Raw genomic sequence first — 23,161 nt, 5'->3', positions numbered from 1 at the left:
TTGGGGGGTTTTTTGTGATTTAATTTTTTATAATCATGTAAAACATTTACATGGTTCCAAAGGCAAACTATAAAATAAAACATATCAAGAAAGTATGTTTTCTATCCCTGTTCCTACCCTCCTCCATAAGTAATCATTTTCATCAGCTTTCAGTTTATACTCATTGTCTTTGCTTTAAAATTGTAAATATTGTATCTGTGTGTGTTTTTACATACACATACATACACACACATTTCTCTCTTTCTTGGATAAAAGGTGGCATATTCTACACACTATTCTACATCTTCTTGTTTTATTAAGTCGTAGATACTCTGGAGTTCACTCATTAGCAGGGTATGAAGATTGTCCTTTTTTCTTTTTAAAGCTCCAGGATATTCCACTGGATTTAAATTTTTCAAAATCTCATTTGATAAACATTTATTGTCTACTGTGTGTGTCATCTGTCAAGGGTAGTGCATAGCATTGTAGGGTAAACAGAAATGAACAACACATAGTCTTCACCCTCAAGGAACTTACAGAATTTTAAAATACTTTTAAAAATGTGTTCCTCTCCCTGATGTACAGTAGTTGATCCAGTAATAATTATTTTTACCCATCTTCTTTTTAGAGAACAGAGTAAAAATTTTTTGCCATCTATTGTTTCTATGATCTTTAATGTCATTTCAGTAGTATTTATAAGCATTCTAGGAACACATCTCAACATTTAAAATACTTAGATATATGATTGTAAAGTGTGAGGCAGAGAAGTACATCATCTGAATGTATGCTATTTCTAAATATTTGCTATTAATTTTAGTCCCTCTAAATTCAGAATATACCAGACAGTCTGAATTATTATAACTATACCATCCTTTAAAAAACTTGGCACCTCTTTATTCCCAATATTACTCCAACCATTATCATTGTAACATCTTCTGTACCTCACTCACATCTCTGTACTCTTCTCCAGTATTCCTTATTTCTTTAACATCTGTACCTCATAAGGTGCTGAACTTTTCTTTGAAGACTTAGGCATTGGGGCTGTGGGGGTACTAGCCTAGACTTATTGAAAGCAGCTCACCTATGGTACTTTGTCACAGGAGTGGGTATATCTGTGCTTACTAGGTACGGTCCTTCCTATCTCTTTGTTGGCTCTTAGGGGCACTCCATCTCTCAGGGTCTTGAGTCTGACTTTGCATCTTTGAATATGGTGTCTCTCCTTAAAGTCATCTTGATTATACCTTGGGTTTTCGTATCCTCTAGTAGTGGCCCTGAAGCCTATCCATGTTATCGTTTGGCTACTCCTGGCTCTTCCATCCTGGACCTGTTAACCTAGTTGCTCTTGAACTTTGCATATAATGCCCCCCTCCTTTTCTCTTTCCCTTATCCCCAGTTGCTCTCTAGGTTTTCTAATTTCTTTTCACACACTATGTGTGGCTTTAGTCAAGCGTAACCCTTGTCCCTAAATCCACAAATATAAAGCTAGGACACATTACTTGTCTAGTTTTCCTAGAGAAGGAAACTTCTCAGGTCTTTGTATGCTTCCTCATGCAATTGTAGGTTGCATCTAGGTTAAATGGCTGAAAAGCAGTGAAGGAACATGTTCAAGAAGTTTCGTATGATTTCACTACGTGAATGTAGATGTGGTAATCTAGCACCTACTGCACTACTTAAAGCATTTCCTGTAGTGAAGGCTTCTGAGAAAATGAATACTATTCCTGAATTAGCCTCACAAAAAAACCTTTTTTAATTCAGAAAATTGATTCCATGTTCACTAAGTCAGCATTTTCTCTCTGCAGGCATCGCAGCTAATGACATTAATGAGAACCATGCTATATTTTTTAAAACAAAGGATAAAAATGGGCAAAACTGAGAATTGTAAAAGGGAGTTTTTTCCAGTGTTCTGTTTGAACATTGTAATTAACCAAGAAATAAAACAAGAAAAGGCCATTTTAATTGTGTTTTTTAGTACTCCATTAACAATGCATCGAGCTCCTTATGAATTGAGACAGCTTAAATTGAGTGCTTATGTTAAAGTAGGAAAGCCATCAGTCTGCAGTACAGAACCTTGTATTTATTAGAGTATCCCAGACCTGAATGAGTATTACCACCATTAGATAATGCTTAAGTGTCTATTTTAACAAAAGGGTTTTTTTTTTTTTTGGTATTATAGAGAACAAACACTAAATTGACTAAATAAATGAAGTTTAAACAAGAAATAAAACAGATAGAAATTGTTTGCTTTTGTTGGTGGTGATAGGCTCTTGCAGCCACAGCAAATTACATCAGCATTGTTACCCTCGACAAGGAGCTTTATAATTTGTAGCATGTGAAATAACCCTTCCCAAAAAAGAAGAGCGCCAGGACCTGTGTTGAACTACTTACAAAGCAAGCATGTCTCTGGTGTCACCTTAGTAGTTTTAGTGAGAAAGATGGGGTTTCTAAGGACACTAGTTCACAGTTGTGCTCTCTCTCTTTTCTGTCTTTCATGCTTTAAGGTTTTTTTGCTCTTATTTTAATGTGTGTGTCTCTATGTATGGGTGTGTAAATAAATATACATATGGTGGCACTTATATAAGAAAATGTTTGAACCCAGCCCCAATTTCAGAGCTCAATATGTCATGGGGAATTCTTGGGAGAATATGACCAATTGAGGGTTGGTTGTTTGTTTGTTTGTTTGTTTTTAAGATGGAGTCTCCCTCCGTCACCCAGGCTGGAGTGCAGTGGCATGATCTTGGCTCACTGCAACCTCTGCCTCCCGGATTCAAGTAATTATCATGCCTCAGCTTCCCGAGTAGCTGGGACTACAGGTGCCCGCCACCACACCTGGCTAATTTTTGTATCTTTAGTAGAGACAAGGTTTCACCATGTTGGCCAGGCTGATCTCGTACTCCTGACCTCAAATGATCCACCCATCTCAGCCTCCCAAAGTGCTAGGATTGCAGGCATGAGTCACCGTGCCTGGCCAATTATCATAAATATATGCTTTTTAATGGACCATATAGAAAGTTATATTCTGGTTCTTTATATGGTTGGGTTTTACTTTTAAGTAATGTAAGCACATGGTTTTAAAAGTCAAATCATGCTACTTCTGACAACAACAAAAAAGCAGTGTCTCTCCTAATTTGTTCCAACTCCACCACTTTAAGCATTTTTGTTGTTTCTTCTGTAACTAACAACATATATTTATATTACTATTTCTTGATTTAATAATTTCAGATATCTTCAGTTATTGCCTTTCTGCTATGAAAGATGTAGCTCTTTTATGTTGTTACCCTCCCACCCCACTTCCTGGTCCCTACTTACTTTCCCTTCCCCACTTTTATAATATTCATATTTTGGTTATTCATATAATATGATTGTATTTCTTGTATAATTTATTGTTATATCGGGGGTGAATCATTGACTCATTTCTTTGATCACTTAGTTTTTTTGTTGTTGTTTTTGACACAGAGTGTCATTCTGTCGCCCAGGCTGGAGTACAATGGCGTGATCTCGGCTCACTGCAGCCTCCACCTCCTGGGTTCAAGCGATTATCCTGCCTCTGCCTCCCAAGTAGCTGGGATTACAGGAGCGTGCCACCATATCCGGCTAATTTTTTTTTATATTTTTAGTAGAGATGGAGTTTTACTATGTTGGCCATGCTGATCTTAAACTCCTGACCTCATGATGTGCCCACCTCTGCCTCCCAAGGTGCTGGGATTACAAGTGTGAGCCACCATGCCCAGCCCGATTGCTTGTTTTTTTATGTATTATTGCTAATTTATCTGTAGGCTGTCCCACTAAACTGTGTAACTTTCCTCAGTACATTCAACCCCATTGGATAGTTTATCACATTCATTGGTTTTCTTGGTGACAGAGGGCCCCCTCCCTGTGAGCCTTTCATCTGTTTCATTCTAAGTTGGTTGCTGTCCTGGCCTACTGGGCTCATCATGAGAATTCCTTTTGCCTTTCATCTGTGCTAGAGTCTTTGTTCCCTAGGTTTCTTGTTTTTTTGCTTTTTTGGTTTTTTTCGCTTCCTTCTTCATTTTGTTAAAGTATGCCCTCTAGTAACTTTCTGAGAAGAGGTACTTTTCTGAGATACCTGAAAATGTCTTTATATTACTCTACAGTTTGATAGTTTGGCTGGGTGTAGAATTCTAGGTGACAATTTTGAAAATATATAGCATATGGATAAAAGCTTTCATGATGCAACCATACTACTTGGGTTCATATCATACTTAACCAGCTGTGTGTGACATGGGCACATCACATAACCCTTCTGTGCTTAAGTTTTCTCATCTAAAAATCATGCATAATATCTTGCCTGCCCTTACAGTTATTGAGAGGATTAATTGAATAATGTATGTAAAGCACTTAGGGCAGTGCCTGGCCGGTTTTCTCCAAAAGCTTTAATGATACTCTCTTTATCACAGTACCCTAAAATTTTACAATGATGTGCTTTACTGTGGGCCTTTTAAAAAGTCATTATACTGAGTGCTTAGAAATATTTTTAAATCTGGAAACTCATTGTTCTTTAGTTCAGAAATTTTTAAAGATGTTTCTTAGATAATATCCTTTTCTCCAGTTTCTTTGTTCTTCTTTTCAGGAGTTGCTGTGATTCAAATAACATAAGGGCTTGTAAGATAGGGCTTCATCTCTAACCTTTTCTTTCCTGTTCCTCTTTCTTTATCTTTTTGCTCTACTTTGAGAGATTTCTCCAACTTGATCTTCTAACCCTTCTGTTTGAGTCTCCTGGTTTAGCTCTCATTTTTTATTTTCAAGGACTTTTTTCTGAATGTTTTTCTTTTAAACTATTATATAGTTTCATACTCTTGTCTTCATAGGTTTCATATTCTTATCTATCTCAAAGTAGTATATTTTTGAAATTTTCTTTGCCTTATACAGGAAACAGTTTCCTCAGAAAAATATTAAGAGGGAAGTGTTAAATAGGTGCCTGGGAACACTTTGTATATGGGTAAATTCATTATTGGTGATCAGGCAAAGACTAGGCCATTTTTTGAGAGCCTTATGGATATCTGTTATCTGTAGATCTTTTGTTCTTAAGCAGGTCAGTTTGACAGAAGAATCTTCTGATCTTATGTTTTGGGCTGGGGGTATGTGTGTTAGGGGGAGGAAGGGTACGTGGGGGAATCTAAGTCTGACTGCAGTGGTTCTGAGAGATAAAGGCTAAGGGTCTTTGTTTTAACATGTTTAATACATGGAACTTTCCAGTTAATCCTCTTGTTTAAGTACAGCAGTCCAGTTTGACATGAGCTAGGGGTCTGGTGACCAAAGTCTCCAAAAAGTGGGGGAAGGATAATTTGTTTGGTCAAAGATATCGAAGGTCATACTGCTCCTATAAAGGTTCAGCCAGTCCTCCTGTTATCTGCTCTACCATGCAACCCAGCCCTCAAAGATACCTGGTGCTTCCTATTCCTAGACCTTCCTGGGAGACATTTTGACAGGCATATCAGCGTGCTTCTTACTGGCTCGCCTTATTGAAAGCTTGTGTGCAGGTTCTACAGAAAGCTTGTGTTCAGCTTCTACAAAAAGATGTCAAGAAGGGATTTGATGTGCAAGAAATTTATTGAGAGTGAAAATGGATGGGTAGGGAGCTGGAGGAGGCTGGGACAACCATCACAGGTTATGCAGGTCTGACCCCGTTGGAGGAAAAAGGGAAGAAAAGGAGGAGGATTGGGTAGGAAAATTATTTGACTAAGGTGCAGTTTCAAGGATGTTTTGGTAAGTCCTATTGGGAGTCCTTGAGCCAAAGTTGACCATCAGAGACCCATATCTCACAGGAATTAGTCTGTTTAAGTATTCCTGCTGCTGTTAGTCACCAGCTAAGAGTATTTATAATAGCTGCTTTGAAGTCTTTTCTGCTAATTCCAACATCTGGGCTCCCTCAAAGGTAGTTTCTATTTTCTGCTTTTCTTTCCCCTCCTTTGTAAAGGTCACACTTTTCTGCTTTTTGCATGTCTCCTAACACTTTGTTATAGCAACTGTGGATACTGACACCTTCCTCCACTCCAGGGTTGTTCTTTTTTAGCAACTTGCTGGACTAATTCATTGCAACCTCTGATGTCCCTCTTCAGGACAGGTGTGGTTCTCATCCATGCATTTCTCTGCTACCTCTATTGGTGTTAAACTTAACCGATCGATAGCTGATTGCTCCCTTCTTTTTGACAATGCCCTGTGGTATAAATTACTCCATAGTCTGATCCAATTAAAATTGTGTCCCTTGTCAGAGACAAGTTTTTCTAGTCTTTGAGACTTGCTATACACTTTCCTGAGCAGAATCTCTGCACTATAGAGCAGGAGCTGGGGAAAATGGGGAACTCACTCCTCATTGGCTGTTCCACCCAGATCCTCCCTCTGCAGCAGGGTTTTTGTGTTGCCGGGAAGGAGGAAGTATGAACTGTGCCTCCTTTTGTCTCTGCTGCTGCTCGGTATGGATCTTCCACAGCCCAAAACCAGGGAGTATGATAGCTGTCAGTGTTCACCAGGTGCTGAATGTACTCAGAATAGTTCTTTCACCCTACAAAGTTGAAGGAGATGGGAGCTGCCAGTCAGCTGCCAAACACACCTCTGTAGCTCTCTTGACAACACAGAGCTGTGTGGGCAGGGGGGACTGCACTCTACCAGCTTCCTCACCTGATTCCTCTGTTTTTAGCTGGAGTTTAGGGTAAAGAAATGACTGCCGCCATTAGCTTCTGCCGCTTGCTCTATATAGGCCTTCCACAGCATGGAGCCATGGAAAATGGGATCTGCCAATGTTTACTAGCTGCCAAATCCACCCTGAGTAGCTCTTCCACCTCAAGGAGCGGATCTGCCCTTAGCTGCTGAACTCCTTAAAACAGTTCTTTGGCGAAACAGAGCTGTGGGGGGACAGGTGCAGTCCCTGTGCGGTCCCTATCTCAAATGCTACAAACTCTTATTGTTCCTATCGAATTTCTGTAGATTCTATTGAATAAATGCTTCTCAATTTGTTGTAAGCCCTTTTATCAGTCTCCAGGGACTTTGAATGATTGTGATTTTGGACCAGCTAAATATATGTCTCTCCAGGGGAGAGATATCCCTGAGCTCCTTTATACAGCCATTCCAGAAGCCCCACCTAGTTATTGTGGGGTTTTTTTGTGATTTTTTGAGACAGAGTCTTGCTCTGTCGCCCAGGCTGGAGTGCAGTGGCGTAATCTCGGCTCACTGCAACCTCTGCCTCCCGGGTTCAAGTGAGTCCCCTGCCTCAGCCTCCCAAGTAGCTGGGATTACAGGCGCATGCCACCACACCCAGCTAATTTTTGTATTTTTAGTAGAGACAGAGTTTTACCATGTTGGCCAGGGTGGTTTTGAACTCCTGGCCTCAAGTGATCTGCCTGTCTCAGCCTCCCAAAGTGCTGGGATTACAGGCGTGAGCCACTGCACCTGGCTGTCATTGTGTTTTTAATGATTCTGTCTTAATAGAAAACTAGTTTTATACAAATATAATCAAGTGACTTCAATTGAAAGGACTAAGATTGAAAACTGAATTGAAATTGAAAATTGAATTGAAATTGAAACCTTAAGATTTTTTGAAAGGTATGATTTTATTACGGAAATTTGCTTGATTGAGCTTTATTTTAATCAAGACTTTATATTTCCATTTTTAGAAGTAATTCAGAGAAATAGCTAACCTATAAAGTTCATATTCAGAATTGAGTCGTTGTTGACCTAAGAAGTGGTATAGTAGAGTTATTTAGAGCATAGGTTCTGGGGCCAGACTACCTAGGTTCCAGTCTCTTTGCTTTGCAGCTTATTGGTTCTTCCTAGGTTCCAATTTTTGCTTTGCAGCTTGTTAGTTCTTTTTATTTTTATTTTTGAGACAGTGTCTTGCTCTGTCACCTAGGCTGGAGTACAGTGGCATGATCTCAGCTCACTGCACCCTCCGCCTCCCAATTTCAAGCAATTCTGCTGCCTCAGCCTCCCAAGTAGCTGAGATTACAAGCATGTGCCACCACACCCAGCTGATTTTTGTATTTTTAGTGGAGACGGGGTTTCACCATGTTGTCCAGGCTGGTCTCAAACTCCTGACCTCAGGTGATCCACCTGCTTCGGCCTCCCAAAGTGCTGGGATTACAGGCGTGAGCCACTACGCCTGACCACAGCTTATTAGTTCTGTGAGTGAGTTACTTAACTGCACTCTGTCTATTCATATATAACATGAACATCATCTGCCTCTTAGAATTATTGTGAGGTTAAATGGGTCAACACATCTAAAATAGAGCCTGACTTATATTTAGTACTCAGTAAATGTTAGCTGATGGTTATTGTTGTTAGACATGTTAAAGGCAAATAGTCATCTCATCTTTGTGTTTTATTATTGAGACCAATAATATTGTTTAAAACCAGAGACGTTGGTGAAATGCTGGGTGCCCAACTAGCTATAATGTGATCTTTAGTTCCCTCTAGTGGAAGAAAATTAGATAGGCTCTTTGCATAAACATGCTGCTTTTGGAATTGTGGTCATTTAACCTAATAAAATTACCCCTGAATAATTAACCAAAGACAATATCCACATACATAAATGGATTTAAGAAATTGTTAAAACTTACAATCTTACATATTCTTTCCAAATGAAACTTTTTTGGGGACATGTAATTTATAATATTAAGTAATACAGTATATAAACCAACCAGTGACATAAAAAGTTAGGCATATATTACTGTTGTTTAAAGCAAGTACATTCAGTAGTAGTAGTACCTTGAAGTTTTCCATTTTAACATTCATACCCAGTTATCTGCAAGCAGATGGCATTTCTTGGTCATTCTCTGAGAAGTCTTTGGTCATTATGATATACCACCGGAGTAGATTTCCTTGAAGTTTCGGCATTTTTAGCATCCTCTTCCACATAGCATATGCGGTAACAGAAAGATTGCTAGATTGGGAATCTGAGACCTGGGTTCATCTTCCAGTTCTGCTGTGAACTATCTGTGTGACTTTGGACATGTCTTACTAGGGCCTCATTTTCCTTCAGAGTAAAATTTGAGGATAGAGAGGAGCATGTGATGATGGCTCTCTTAACTGTCACTTCTGTTTCTAACATTCTCTGATTCAGTGATACATACACTTTAACGTGAGACAGGAGATGTGTAATAGATGTTGAGTCCAAATTGGGTAAATGGGTCCTGTATGCTTGATATTGCCTTCTAGCAGGATTCGCAGGCGTGGAAATCACCAGCAGTGGAATAATTTGGTAAATGCCAAGATCTTGAGGCATCTATGGGGGCGGCTGCTAGATTGCAGCAGGGTATGCCTCCCTTAGCTTGGGAGATTGTTAAAGAGAACTTTGAGGCGACGTCTAAGTGGGATCTTGATGAACGAGTAGGGGTTTACCAGGCAGAGAAGGAAGCAAGCACATGGAGTATCATACAGAGGGAACAGCATTTGTTAGGGGACAGAGAGCAGGGGGCCAGTGCACAAGCTGCGGGTGGTTCAGGATTGGGGTCAGGGAGGCTGAAGGAAGAAGCTAATGGAAAGGAATGTATAAATGTGTGACTTCAAAAAAAGAAAAGCAAAAGCTAAATTGTTTGACTAAGAAGCAGGAGAGCTAGCTTCTATTTCCAGTTATGCTGTTAAATAGGTCTGTGAACCCTAGTTAAGTTGTTGGACTTAAAAGAGTTTTTGGAAGGCTTTCAAAGCCATGCTGAGGGATTATAATGTCTTGCTGTATGGAATGGAGCTCAGTGAAGGTTTTGGAATAATATAATAATATCTGTTTTAGAGTAAAACTATGATGACACTTTAATGAGTCTAAAGAGAAGAAACTAGAGGCAAAGAAACCCATTTAAAGATCTTTGCTGTGATCCAGTCAAGAATTGGTGAGGGCTGAAACTAGGGTAACCACAGTAAGAGAAAGATAGTTTTGACAGGTGTTGCAGAAATAGAATGGACAGGTTTTGGCAGCTGCATATAGGAAGTAGAGAAGTGGTAGATGGTGTGAAGATGACTCCAAGGGCTGTCTGGAAGATTAATAATCTTGGTAATCAGTAGGCCACACACATACAGCTACATGGGTTCTGTTTTACCTTTTTTAACTAGTGTGCTTATTATTAAATATTTTGAGTGTGTCTAGTTCTTTCCCCAAATAATCCTACGGTCAACTTGAGGTTTTTTATGAAATACATGATTTCCCAAAAAACTGTAGATGAAAAACTGCAAAGTTAAAGTAGGCATAGAATTACACTATATATAGCAGTGTGGTTTGCTAATAGATGTTCATACTCCTGCCTTCTTGGTGTCAAACTTGGTTTGATTGACATTTGTTAAATATAGGAAAGAATGATTTCTACCAAAAATGGTGAAAGGAAAAGAAAACAAAACTTATTGTGCATGTGCACCATGGCAAGCACTTTCACATACTTTATTAATCATCCAGGCCTAACTACAACCCTGTATAGGAGTTGTTATCTTACTCTTTCTATTTTACAAATGAGGAAACAGATGATCTAAGGTTATTCAGCTACTAAGTGATGAAGACAGGAAAGACAGGCCTTTTGACTACAAGTCTATTGCCCTATCTATTATATCATAACTGCCTGCCAGTAGAATGTATTAGTGCTTAAAAGGATAGATGCCAGATCTGTGGAAGTAAGGTGACCAGTCATCTTGGTTTGCCTGGGAATGAGGGTGGGTTCTCAGAACCCAGGGCTTTCAACCTGGATAGATCCTCAGTGCCACAACTGAGAAAGTTCCAGGCAAACCAGGAGAGGTTGGTACCCTATCCAGAAAAGTCACTTATATGAAATAAACCATTATCTAGAATGACTTAAATAAGGTATTTACTGTATTTCTTTCCCATAATATTGCGTCATCAATGCTAAGTGACAAATGATTCCTAAGTGAAGAGGAGTTAAGGCCCTGCCTTCCTTCCATCTGTTTGTTTTCACTGACTCTGAGCATCCTGCCTTGCTGCAGTTACACTCAACTGTGTGTGAATCAGATACTAGAAGCCTTTGCTTCTAAGTCAGTTTTATTTTATTTTTTATTTTTATTTATTTGTTTGTTTATTTTTAGACAGAGTCTCACTCTCTCTCCCAGGCTGGAGTACAGTGGCATGATCTTGGCTCACTGCAACCTCCACCTCCCGGACTCAGGTGATCCTCCCACTCCAGTCTCCTGATTAGCTGGGAATACAGGCACACATCACCATACCCAGCTAATTTTTGTACTTTTTGTAGAAACAGGGTTTCGCCATGTTGCCCAGGCTGGTCCCAAACTCCTGGGCTCAAGCGATTCACCTGCCTCAGCCTCCCAAACTGCTAGTATAATTACAGGCATGAGCTACCGCGCCTGGTCTCTAACTCAGTTTTTAAGGAAACTTATGCTTTGCCCATTCCAAATTTGATGAAATGGCAGAAGAGCTATTCAGGGAAAAATCAAGCAGGGCTGTCAGTATCTGTGATTTCAAAGTATTTATCAAAACAGTTAACTCATTTTTCTTGGTCCTTTTTCAAATAAGTGTCACATATTGGTAGTTTTTTTATGATAAATTTGTTTTATACTATTTTTATGAGACTTTGCTGACAAAAGGATTCTGTAGCTGGATGGGGAAACCCATATTATTAAAAGAAAAAAAAACCTTAGATGATCATTTCACTATGCCATACAGAATTTTTACCTCAGTCATTCCTTTTTTACATATTGAAACAGACCACAAATTGCTTTCTGGGAAAAGTTTTGGCCCTGCTGTCAGTATTTCCTGGGCTGGCCCCATCCTGGAAGGAGATTTGGGGGAGAAGTGGGTGGTAAGGAAATCTATCCTATCAGTATGTCCTTGTTGAGCTCCTCAGCTATCAGTTAATAAATATAGAAAGTAAATTATAGATAACACAATTATGAAAGTATAAAGCATAGGTATGTGAAGAACATTTTTTTGCTTTGATATATTAGTTGAATTCCCATTTTATTTCAGTAACTTCTCTTTGCTTTTTAAATTTTATTGAAGAACATATGCACAATAAAATGAACCCATCTAATTGTACACTTCAGTGAGTTTTGACAAATGTATGCATTCTGTCATCCCACAAAGTTCCTTCGGGCTCTAACATGTATGAATTTTAAGACTTTAATATTGAGAAGTAATTGAGTTATGAACTGATATTTCTCTAATTTTCTTTTATAAAGTAAGGAATACCATGTTGAAATAGATGTCTGGTTTTTCTAATAGTAAAATGCCCTGATCTTCCCCTCTTTGGTTTACATTTCCCAAAATGAAAAGCAATACAGCAATTGCACCTTTTAGACAAATTTAGAGCAACGTATTTCTATTTTTGTCATATACAAATTTGGTACACTTATCAGAACTGAAAACTCTTTGGGAAACATATTACCAAAACCCCATTAATTTGTAAATGCTTAATGCAGTTAAGATTGATTTCTAATTAATACACATTTGCCTATTTAAGAAAATTTTCACATCAGTCAAACATTGAATTAATGATGTGCTGCTTCCTTTCTTTATTCACCTGATTATGATATTTGGGGCCATAGGAATTTTTTTTCTATGAGCAAGAATTCAAAGAAATTAGAAGCTGCTTGGATTTTTCTTTGTGTGTGTGAAAAAAGACAACAAAATGTATAGAGCTAGTAGTGAAACATGTGAAAAAAAAATCAAAGAAATTATGAGTTTGCAGTTGACCCAGATTTCTATGGGAGCCTGTCTAGGCCTCTACTCTTCACTAGCTGAGATCAACTTTCGTAAAGGTCAATGAGGAAGATAGCCTCATTAAAGCCAACCTGACCTGTGTTGTTGCCAAAGGCAGCTGGGATCTTTATTCTTCAACTTGGTTATTAGATAAAGGTAGAACCCAGCAGCAGAAATTGACTTTGCTACTATAATCCTTCCAAGGTTCTGCTTGGATTCCTTTCTTAAAATATCATTTGGTCATTAATTTCAGTACACTAAGGAAAAATGTGTTGAGTCAATAATGACTTTCATTTACTTATTTTGTTATTAATATTTATTGAAATGAACATATTAATACTTGTCCTAGTTCTTTCTATGATTAGATTAGAATATTCTTTATTTTGATTTTGAGTCCAGGTCAGCTCTTAGCGAATTTTGTTTAACTGTTGAATTTCTAACACAATCTAGACGTTGTTTGGAAATTAACGAGAATACTTATATATTTGTTAGGAAAAGAGCAGTATCTAGTTTCTGACTATCACTAGTTACAGTGCAGCTGAAATAAGGCAGTTCTGTAACAGTCTTGATAGCCTGTCATTCAAGTCACTGTTACCATATTAGCACTATTGTGTGATTGGATCTTAGGATGTGTAAAAACTATGCTGACCCAGGAGGCACTGTGGTGTGATGTAAAGAGCAAAGGACTTTGGTTATTAGTCCTGCTTCCTCCACTTACTAGCTGTGTGATTTATATCATTGGGCCCTGTACCTCAGTTTCTACCTCTGTAAAATGGGGAGATATATGTGCATATATATGTATGTGTATATGTATGTCATGCAGGGTTATTACAATAACAATTAAATGAGGACTTATAGAGGGACACTTTAAAGTCTCAAAGGTTGCGTTAGATTAACGATAGTGAAGAAATTCCAGATTTAGTTATTAAATGATAGATTTGGGTTATTAAAAGAAGCTATAGGATTTCCTTCTGTGAAAGTATTTATTAAAAACACATCTGAGTTTAGATTCTTTTTGGAATGACTGACATTATAAATATCTGTAAGAATTACAGAAGAACTCACAATCAGGAGAGGAAAAGAATTAAAGCAAGTCAACTTATCTAGAGTGGCATCATTCCAATTTGGTAGACACTAGCCACATGTAGTTATTGAGCACTTAAAATGTGGCCAGACCAAATTGAGATTTGCTCTAAGTATAAAAATACATGCTAGATCTCAAAGACATAGTACAAAAAAAGAATGTAACTTATTTTATTAATTTTAGTATGATTATATGTTGAAATAATACTTTGTATACATTGAATTGGATAAAATATGTTATTAAAATGAATTTTACCTGTTTCTTTTTACTTTTTTAATGTGGCTACTGGAAAATTTAAAATTATATACATGGCTTACATTATACTTCAGTTGGATGGTGCTGATCAAAATCTTTATTGAGCTGGGTGCAGTGACTCACACCTGTAATCCTAACACTTTGGAAGTCCAAGGCAGAAAGATTGATTGAGGCCAGGAATTCAAGATCAACCTGGGCAACATAGCAAGACTCTGTCTCTATAAACTATTTAAAAATCAGCTGGGCATGGTGGCACATGCTTGTAGCCCAGCTGCTCAGGAGGCTGAGGTGGGAGCATCCCTTGAGCCCAGGAGTTCGAGGTTACAGTGAGCTATGATCACGCCACTGCACTCCAGCCTGAGCAACAGAATGAGACCCTAGCTCAAAAAAAAAAAAAAAAAAAATCCTTACTGAATGCTCTTGAGCAAACGAAATCTTAAATTTAGATCTTTTAAGTTCAGATAAAGATAGAATGAAAAATTCTCCTAGTTCTTCAAGAAAAGTAGTAGTAAAATAGTACTTTACAGGAAAATTATTTTTAAAACAGACCACTTGAACCAGCTTCCCTAACTTTCCCTTACTTGAGGACCAGCGATAGGCAGACTCTGGTGGGATACTTGCTTTACTATTGTTGAAGAGCTCAAACTTTTTAGGAAACTAATAGTAGTTCTAATGCCATATGGCAGGTTGATTTCATTTAAGTTTCTAATTTGAGTTAGAAAATTAAATATTGCTATCTGTATTACTAGTTCCCCTTTTAAAGGGAAATAAATTGATAAAATAAATATAGGCACATAGTTAAATATAAGGACACTAAACACAGAAATAGATTAGTTTAAAATATTTTTTAAATTTCCTGAGAAATTACAAAAAAGAAAGTACAACTTAGCCGTAAAAAGGAATGAAATAATGCCATTCACAGCAAGCTGGATGGAGTTGGAGACCATTCTTCTTCTTCTTCTTCTTCTTCTTTTTTTAAATCTGAGACAGAGTCTCGCTCTGTTGCCCTGGCTGGAATGCAGTGGCGTGATCTCAGCTCACTGCAACCTCTGCCTCCCAGGTTCAAGCAATTCTCCTGTCTCAGCCTCCTGAGTAGCTGGGACTACAGATGCACGTCACTACACCCAGCTAATTTTTGTATTTTTAGTAGAGACGGGGTTTCACCATATTGGTCAGGCTGGTCTCGAACTCCTAACCTCAGGTGATCCACCTGCCTCAGCCTCCCAAAGTGCTGGGATTACAGGTGTGAACCACTGCACCCAGCTGGAGACCATTATTCTAAGTGAAGTAACTCAGGAATGGAAAACCAAACATTGTATATTCTCACTCGTATGTGAGAACTGAGCTGTGGGGATACAGAGGCATAAGAATGACACGATGGACTTTGGGGGAAGGGTGGGAGGGGAGGTGAGGGATAAAGGCTACACACTGGGTACAGTATACACTGCTTGGGTGACAGGTGCACCAGAATCTCAGAATTCACCACTAAAGAACTTTTCCATGTGACTAAACACCACCTGTTCCACAAAAACTATTGAAATAAAAAAATCTACTCATTAAAAAAAAAAGAAAGTACAAAGGAGAGTAAAGAGAGGTACCAGTTACTAGTCTGTAAACAAAACAATACTCCAAAATAGAGATGGTAACCCTGGGTCATGTCATTCACAGGTACATTCTGTGCTAACACCTGTAAGCAGTCAGATAATCACAACTTTAAATCATATTTTTATCACCTGCTTTCAAATTCCTTCCTACTTTTCCTCTAGAGTTGATTTGTAGGCAAATAGTGTTTTTAGTTTGCTATATCAGCGTAGACTTAATAGCACTTAATACATATATCTTTAATTCACATTCATATTTAGAAACAAACATTTTGAGTTTACTATTCATGGAATCTACAGCTGGAAAGGATATATAATGTATTTGTGTTTTTAAATTGTGCTTTCTATTTGAGCTATTTAATTTATGCTTGAATTCAGGAAAACATGACCACAATTTTTCTAGATCATTGCCCTTATCATTTGAAATATATTTTTATGTTGTTAGTTTCATACTGTCCAATCAGTGTTCTGATTTTAGTTCTGAAATGTCAGATCCAGTGACATTTAAATTCCTTTGAAGGCTGGTGCCCCAGCAATTCTGCCTTTATTTTGAGAGTGGGTAGGTGATAAGAGACTAGACCAAGGACTTTTGGTTTACCAAATCAAAATGTGTGGCTCAAATGGAGGGGTCTAAAGTGCATCCATTTCCACTTACAAACTTTCAGTATAACCAATGTATCACATAGCAGATGGTGAATGTGGAGATAAAAATATAATTTAGACTGGGCATGGTGGCTGACACCTGTAATCCCAGCACTTTGAGAGGCCGAGACGGGTGGATCACTTGAGGTCAGGACTTCAAGACCAGCCTGGCCAACACCGCAAAACCCCATCTCCAGGTGCTAACATTGAACGAACTGATGGATATGAACCACCAGTCCAAGAATCTGTTTAAAGTTCAGACTTATAATAGTGGCAAATAAAAAATCCTCATTTGTGATGGTTTGCTTCTGAAAGAAAAAAAAACAAACAAACGTCTCTACTAAAATGCAAAAAATTAGCCAGGCATGGTGATGCACACCTGTAATCCCAGCTACTCAGGAGGCTGAGGCAGGAGAATCTCTTGAACCTGGGAGGTGGAGGCTACAGTGAGCCATGATCACTCCACTGCACTCCAGCCTGGGTGACGGAGCGTGACTCTGTCTCAAAAAAGGAAAAATACAATTTAGTTACATGAAAGAGGCGAAATAGAAAATAAACTGGAAAGAAGAGAAAAGATCCGTTTTAATTGTGGCAAACGCCAATCTGTTTACTTCATGGCTCCAGTGTCATAGGATAGAGTTAAAATCAGGCTTTTGATTAGAATAGAGAGGAATGGAAAAAGAAAAATTTAAGTTGAAAACAGAAGATATGAAAGGGTGAGTTCTAATAAAAATGGGAAACTAGAGATAAACATAAAAATGAGTATTAAAAATGTTAAGCTTTTCCTAGAAATAGAAGGCAGAACACTCTTGGAGAGGAAAAATCTGTGCAGGCATGTGATTGATGTTGTCTGGCTCAGCCTGGCCCTCCAGCACACTTGTTAAAAGCTTTCCTCATGGTTATGACTTCCCAGCACAAACCCCACAGCTCCTTCACATCCTCCCCTTCTGTGGGGCCTTCCTAACTACTTTTGGAGATGGAGGCATCTTTCCTGTGCCTCTGATCTCTTCCTTTGCAGTAAACACTGAGCCCCCAGCCCTGCTGTGCTTGGCTCCACACATCCAGCTTCTCATTAGAATCTTAGCACTGCCCTTTCAAACTGATTTGGTAGACTCTGTAGGTACTACATCACCTGTCACTGCCCCATTTCATTGACTCTAAGGGAGTCATTTGTAGAAGTTAGCAGTCAGCCTGCAGATGGTAGGACAAAGGCAGGACCAGCACCATATTTTCTGACTCCAGATCCTATAGGCTTTTCATCACTACCACTTACCAACACAGAGTGCTTCCTTTAAAAAAACAAACAAGTAAAACCTTCTCTTGAGCCCACTGTTTCTTTCCTACTGCCAGATTCTTCTAATATGATCGTGCTCAAACCCAGCATGGCATAATGGAAGGACTGCTGACTTTGGAATTGGGCAGGCCAGGGTTCGTAAACCTACCCTTATGATAGCTGTGTGATCTTGAACACATTTCTAAGTCTCAGTTTCTCCATCCATAAAATACCTACCTCACAGGGTAGTTGGGACATCAAGTGACAGTGACTGTATTAAGTACTTAGCCCAATGAGAGGTGTGATCATTTTAATTGATTATTGCATAATTGTCTCCTGCATACTGACTTCAACCCTGACTCCTCCCCAAAAGTTGATCTTGCCCAGAATTCTCATGACCTTTTCTGGCTGAATCTTATGGTCTTTTCTCAGCTTTCAGCCTTCTCCAGCTACTTACAGCTTAATTTCCTCTATTCCCTTGATTTTCTTAATATTATTGATTCTTCCTTTCCTTGTGGCTTCTCTTTTGTCAAATTTTTTGACTTCTTTTTCTCATTCTACCCTTATGTAAGTCAATCTTCTAAGGTTCCATCTACGATCATTGCTCTGTGGACAAGACTAAGTTGAATTAATAAATCAGAAAGGAGATAATGTTATCTATTTTGCTTTGTGCAGTACATCCTTAGCCTTGGTTCTTCCTTACCTATCTCCCTTCTACTTTCTAATATAAAAATGTCACATTGGATTTTAGTTATCAGCAAACTGGTAAAGCCCCAGCGCTATTAGCACTGGATGGCTTTCATTATTCTATTCCATGTAGACATGGCAAGCGATTTCCATGCCCAAACTGTTTTAGATGATGATGATGATGATGATGATGATGATGATGATATTAACAACTTTGTTTTCCGAATAGTATTATAGAGCTTACACAGTAGTCTTACATACATTATTTGGATTTGTTCTCCAAAGTAACACTGTGAGGTAGGTAAAGTTTGGAATTATCCAACACTTTTTTTTTTTTTGAGACAGAGTCTCACTCTGTTGCCCAGGCTGGAGCGCAGTGACGCGATCTTGGCTCACTGCAACCTCTGCCTCCCGGGTTCAAGTGATTCTCCTGCCTCAGCCTCCCAAGTAGCAGGGATTACAGGCACCTGCCACCATGCCTGGCTAATTTTTTGCATTTTTAGTAGAGATGGGATTTCGCCATGTTGGCCAGGCTGGTCTCAAACTCCTGACCTGAAGTGATCTATCTGTCTCGGCCTCCCAAAGTGCTGGGATTACAGGTGCGAACCACCACACCTGACCCCAGCACATTTTATAAATGATATTTTTAAAATTCTGACTTTGACTCTAGGAGTAGTGCCTTTTCTGTTTAAACCATACTATTTTTGTTCCCTATTCCATATAACTTCCCTGATAGGTCTATAAATACTAGATTTTAGGCTAAAGAATAGACAACATATTTTTATTTAGGGAAAACGAAGAAAAAGAGGTAAAAATCAAAAGAGTAAATTGAGTTATTAGTTTATTAGCAGATCAAGGAAGAGTTACAAATTTGGAGGCTGAGATTTGATTAGAAGAGTTGGGGAAAGTATTTGTGTATTTATTTTGCTTCGGGGGAAAGTATTTATATTAAGAAATGTATACTTTTTTATTAAGAGCTCACTCTATAGTGCATAGAGATTTAACCTTGCAAAAAAATATGAAAAGCTATATTGTCAAAGACTTTAAAGGGTAAAAAGTTAAGCTAAGTTTAAATGGGGGATTTCATCTCTCTAGTTAGAGAAGTATCCATGTTACCATAGATCACATCCATTCATTCATCATTCACTCTAATTGTCTTTTGTTCCTACCTAATGAAGTATGCCGTATGTTTGTTTTACAGATCTAAAGCGGGAAGCCAGTATCTGTCATATGCTGAAACATCCACACATTGTAGAGTTATTGGAGACATATAGCTCAGATGGAATGCTTTACATGGTTTTCGAATTGTGAGTGTGTATTTTAATTCTTAAAGGGTAAAACTTTAAGCAATGTTGGTGTTGGATAATGCTAACACTTTTCTCTTGAAGTTTAACAGTAGTTGTGAACTTCTCTGTTCAGAAAGACCTAAAGTCACAAGACAAAAGGATTATGTCATCATAAGGTTTACAGTGGCAAAGGAAGCAAAAGCTGGGCATATTCAGTTACTCTCATGCTTTCAGCATGCTTCAGAGAAGAGACTCCAAAAGGAAATCGAGTTCAGAGGGATAGGACCGCAAAATATAAACTTCTGACCAGTAGAAGTCTTAGTGAAGAAGAGTAGGATGAAAGTGGAGGCATCTATGTAGCAAGACTCTTGGCAACTAAAAACAAGTAATGACAGACTTAGTTTCCTCTTTTGATATAATCACCGTATTGCATATAAGGGCAATTTTATAGATCACATTGTATCTTGATTTCAGTAAGTCACTTGATATGTTTGTCACAGACTTTTTGTTGGTAAGATAGAGAATTGTGAGCTAAGGATAGTACAACTGGATCATCCAGCTCTGGTCGGATGATTGTGTCCAAGGAGATTGTATAACGCTTTATAGGACAGCATCCTGCAGGGTTTTATCTTTGATCCTACTCTGTTCAAAATTGTAATCAGGCCGAGAGTGGTGACTCATGCCTGTAATCTCAGTGCTTTGAGAGTCTGAAGCAGGGAGGATTGCTTGAGGCCAGGAGTTCGAGACCAGCCTGGGAAACATACCAAAATCTGTCTCTATTTTTTTCTTTTCAAAAAAAAAAAAAAAGTTGTGATCAGTGACTTTGATTAGGGAAAAAAAAACAGAAGATACTAAATATTCAAAAGATACCAAGGTCAGAGGGTATATTCATTACCTATTGCTTTATAACAAATGCCCCAAAACATAATGGCTTAAAACAACATACATTTATTATCTCAGTCTCTGTGAATCAGGAATGTGTGTTCCAACTTAGCAGGGTCCTCTAGCTCTGGGTCTCTCACAAGGTGATAATAAAGCTGTTGGCCAGAGCTGAAGTCATTTTGACACTCCACTACAATGTGGATCTGCTTCCAAGCTCACTCACGTGATTATTGGCAGTCTTGCCTTCCTCACAGGCTACTGGACTGAGGGCCACAATTACGTAAGAGCTGTTGGCCCAAGCCTCCCTTGGTTCCTTATCCGTTGGGCCTCTCCATAGAGCAGCTTACAGCACGGCAGCTGGCTTCATCAGAGCAAGCAAGAGGACAAGTGAGAGTATGAGCAAGACAGAAGTCACAGTCTCGTAACCTAATCTCCAGAATTAAACACCATCACTTCAGCAGTTAGAAATGAGTCACTAAATCCAGCCCATACATAAGGGGGATGGGATTATACCAGGGCCTGAATATCAAGAGGCGAGGATCACTGGGAGGCATTTCACAAGTTGCTCCCTACAAAGGACTAGCTAACACATTGACTGTCTACATCAAAATTCAAAAATATTTTTACAAGTTTGTAGCAAAGGAGCTGAAACAAAGAAGGTGAAATTTAAGACCAGTTAATGTTAACTCCATCATTCAAATATAAATAAGTGCAAGATCAGTGTGAATTTAGTTGTGATTATGTGAAAAAAGATGTAAACATTTTAGTTGTTTGCCGCAGCTTAAAAAGCCCTGAATGGAAGGTTATGCTACATTAATTAGGAGTATATAGTATTCAGAACAAAGCCATACTCCCCCGATTCACCCTGGACCATTCATAGTAAGCAGGACACTGGAATGTCTGCAGAATAGAATAACCAGAATGGAAAGGAGCCTGGAAATTGTGTCATAGAGACACAGCCTTTAAAATCTTTTCTGGCAAACCTGCTAAAAGAATTTTGAGGCCAGGCGTGATGGCTCATGCCTATAATCCCAGCACCTTGGGAGGGCAAGGCAGGTGGATTGCTTGAGCTCAGGAGTTCAAGACCAGCCTGGGCAACATGGCCAAACCCTGTCTCTACAAAAAATACAAAAACTAGGTGGGTGTGGTGGCACACACCTGTAGTCCCAGTTACTTGGGAGACTGAGGTTGGAGAATCACCTGAGCCTGGGAAGTCAAGCTTTAGTGAGCCATGATTGCACCACTGTACTCTAGCCTGGGCAACAGAACAAGACCCTGCCTCAAAAAAACAACAACAACAACAAAAAAGAATTTTGAAAAACGTATGTACCCCTTCACGTATTTTTTAGGTTGATATATAAAAACTTTCATTGTGAGAATATCATTCTCAGTACTTGAATATTCTTTTAAATATATTTTGTTTGTTTTTTTTTTAAACAGAGTCTCACTCTGTCACCCAGACTGGAGTGCAGTGGCGCAATCTAGGCTCACTGCAACTTCCGCCTCCTGGGTTCAAGCGATTCTCCTGCCTCAGCCTCCTGAGGGACTACAGGCATGCGCCACTATGCCTGGCTAATTTTTGTGTTATTTCGTAGAGATGGGGTTTCACCAAGTTGTCCAGGCTGGTCTCGAACTCCTGACCTCGTGATCTGCCATACTCAGCCTCCCAAAGTGCTGGGATTACAGGCGGGAGCCACCACGCCCAGCCTTAAATATATTTTCTACACAACTGTAGAATTGCCTGTTTATCTCATTCACTGTATGGAAAATGTCTGCTATGTGACCTACATGGCAGTGCTAGTCCTTATTGTCAAATCAGTCAGCCAAATCAGACTCATTTTCTGTCAGGGAAAAAAAAATCTGACTTCATTTTTCAAACAAAATTAAAGTGTTAAATGAACATCCCTGTGACACTCATCTTAGTATTGATTATGAATTCTAAAACAGCTTACCATGAATATATTGTCTGGTTCGAATAAGGTGGCACCTCCCTTTTTTTCTCAAAGTCTCTTTGTTTTGCTTTCAAGGATCTCTCCCTCCTTCAGGGGCTGTGCATTTCCCAGCCGTCTCTTTGAAGTTAGGCTTTTTGGGATGGAGGAGTAGTTTGCCTTTTGGATGGGTAGCTGGAGATGTGGAGATGGGTGATTGTAGATGTGGAGATGTAAAAGAAAAACAAGCAGACCACAGACTTGTTTACAGACAGATAAAATTATGGAAAATGAAGATATGGAAATTGATTGCCTTAAAAATATCCTACTTCATGTGGCTCCTGGAAGGACTTTGGGTATTCCCAGAGACAACCAAATCCTAGGTTGAAGACCACTGGCATGGAAGAGCTTTTGAAAAGACTGGGAGGCTTTAGTTATCCACGAATGTATTCATTTTATTATTCTGCTAGAAGAGTCCCCAAAGCAGAAGCCCATAGATAGAACATAATCAATGTTCACAGTTATTTGAAAGATTGTCGTATATAAGACTATATGCTTATTCAAGTGTAGCATCAGAGGCAGTAACTAGAATCAACAAGTGGCAGACGTCACCTCTAACTGAAGAAGACCTTTTTGATGATTAGACTTACTCCATGAATGAAGCAGGCTGTCTCACAGACTATGCAGTTTCTCACTAGAAGCACTCAAGTTGAAGCTGGATCCTTCCAAGGGGCCTGAAGATAAGGTTTTAATTTTGGACTAGAGCTGGCCTCTAACATCCCTTCTAATTTTAAGATATTATAATTCTTTTTTTTTGAGACAGAGTCTTGCTCTGTTGTCCAGGCTGGCATGCAGCGGCGCAATCTTGGCTCACTGCAACCTC

General features: G+C 38.9%; 1 protein-coding gene across 4 annotated transcripts in view; it reads left to right on the top strand.

Annotated features, from left to right (window-relative positions):
• CASK (calcium/calmodulin-dependent serine protein kinase (MAGUK family)) overlaps window positions 1–23,161 on the top strand; it is a 428,292-nt gene that overhangs the window by 115,519 nt on the left and 289,612 nt on the right. For all 4 annotated transcript variants that reach the window (XM_011942514.1, XM_011942504.1, XM_011942497.1 and 1 more), the window contains exon 3: window positions 19,384–19,489. In XM_011942514.1, coding sequence (XP_011797904.1) covers window positions 19,384–19,489 — 106 coding nt within the window. The remainder of the gene's footprint in view (window positions 1–19,383; window positions 19,490–23,161) is intronic.

Source organism: Colobus angolensis, unplaced genomic scaffold (assembly GCF_000951035.1).
Source record: "Colobus angolensis palliatus isolate OR3802 unplaced genomic scaffold, Cang.pa_1.0 Scaffold103, whole genome shotgun sequence".
In the NCBI taxonomy this organism is placed as follows: Eukaryota; Metazoa; Chordata; class Mammalia; order Primates; family Cercopithecidae; genus Colobus; species Colobus angolensis.
This window is presented reverse-complemented; position numbering and strand designations above follow the sequence as displayed.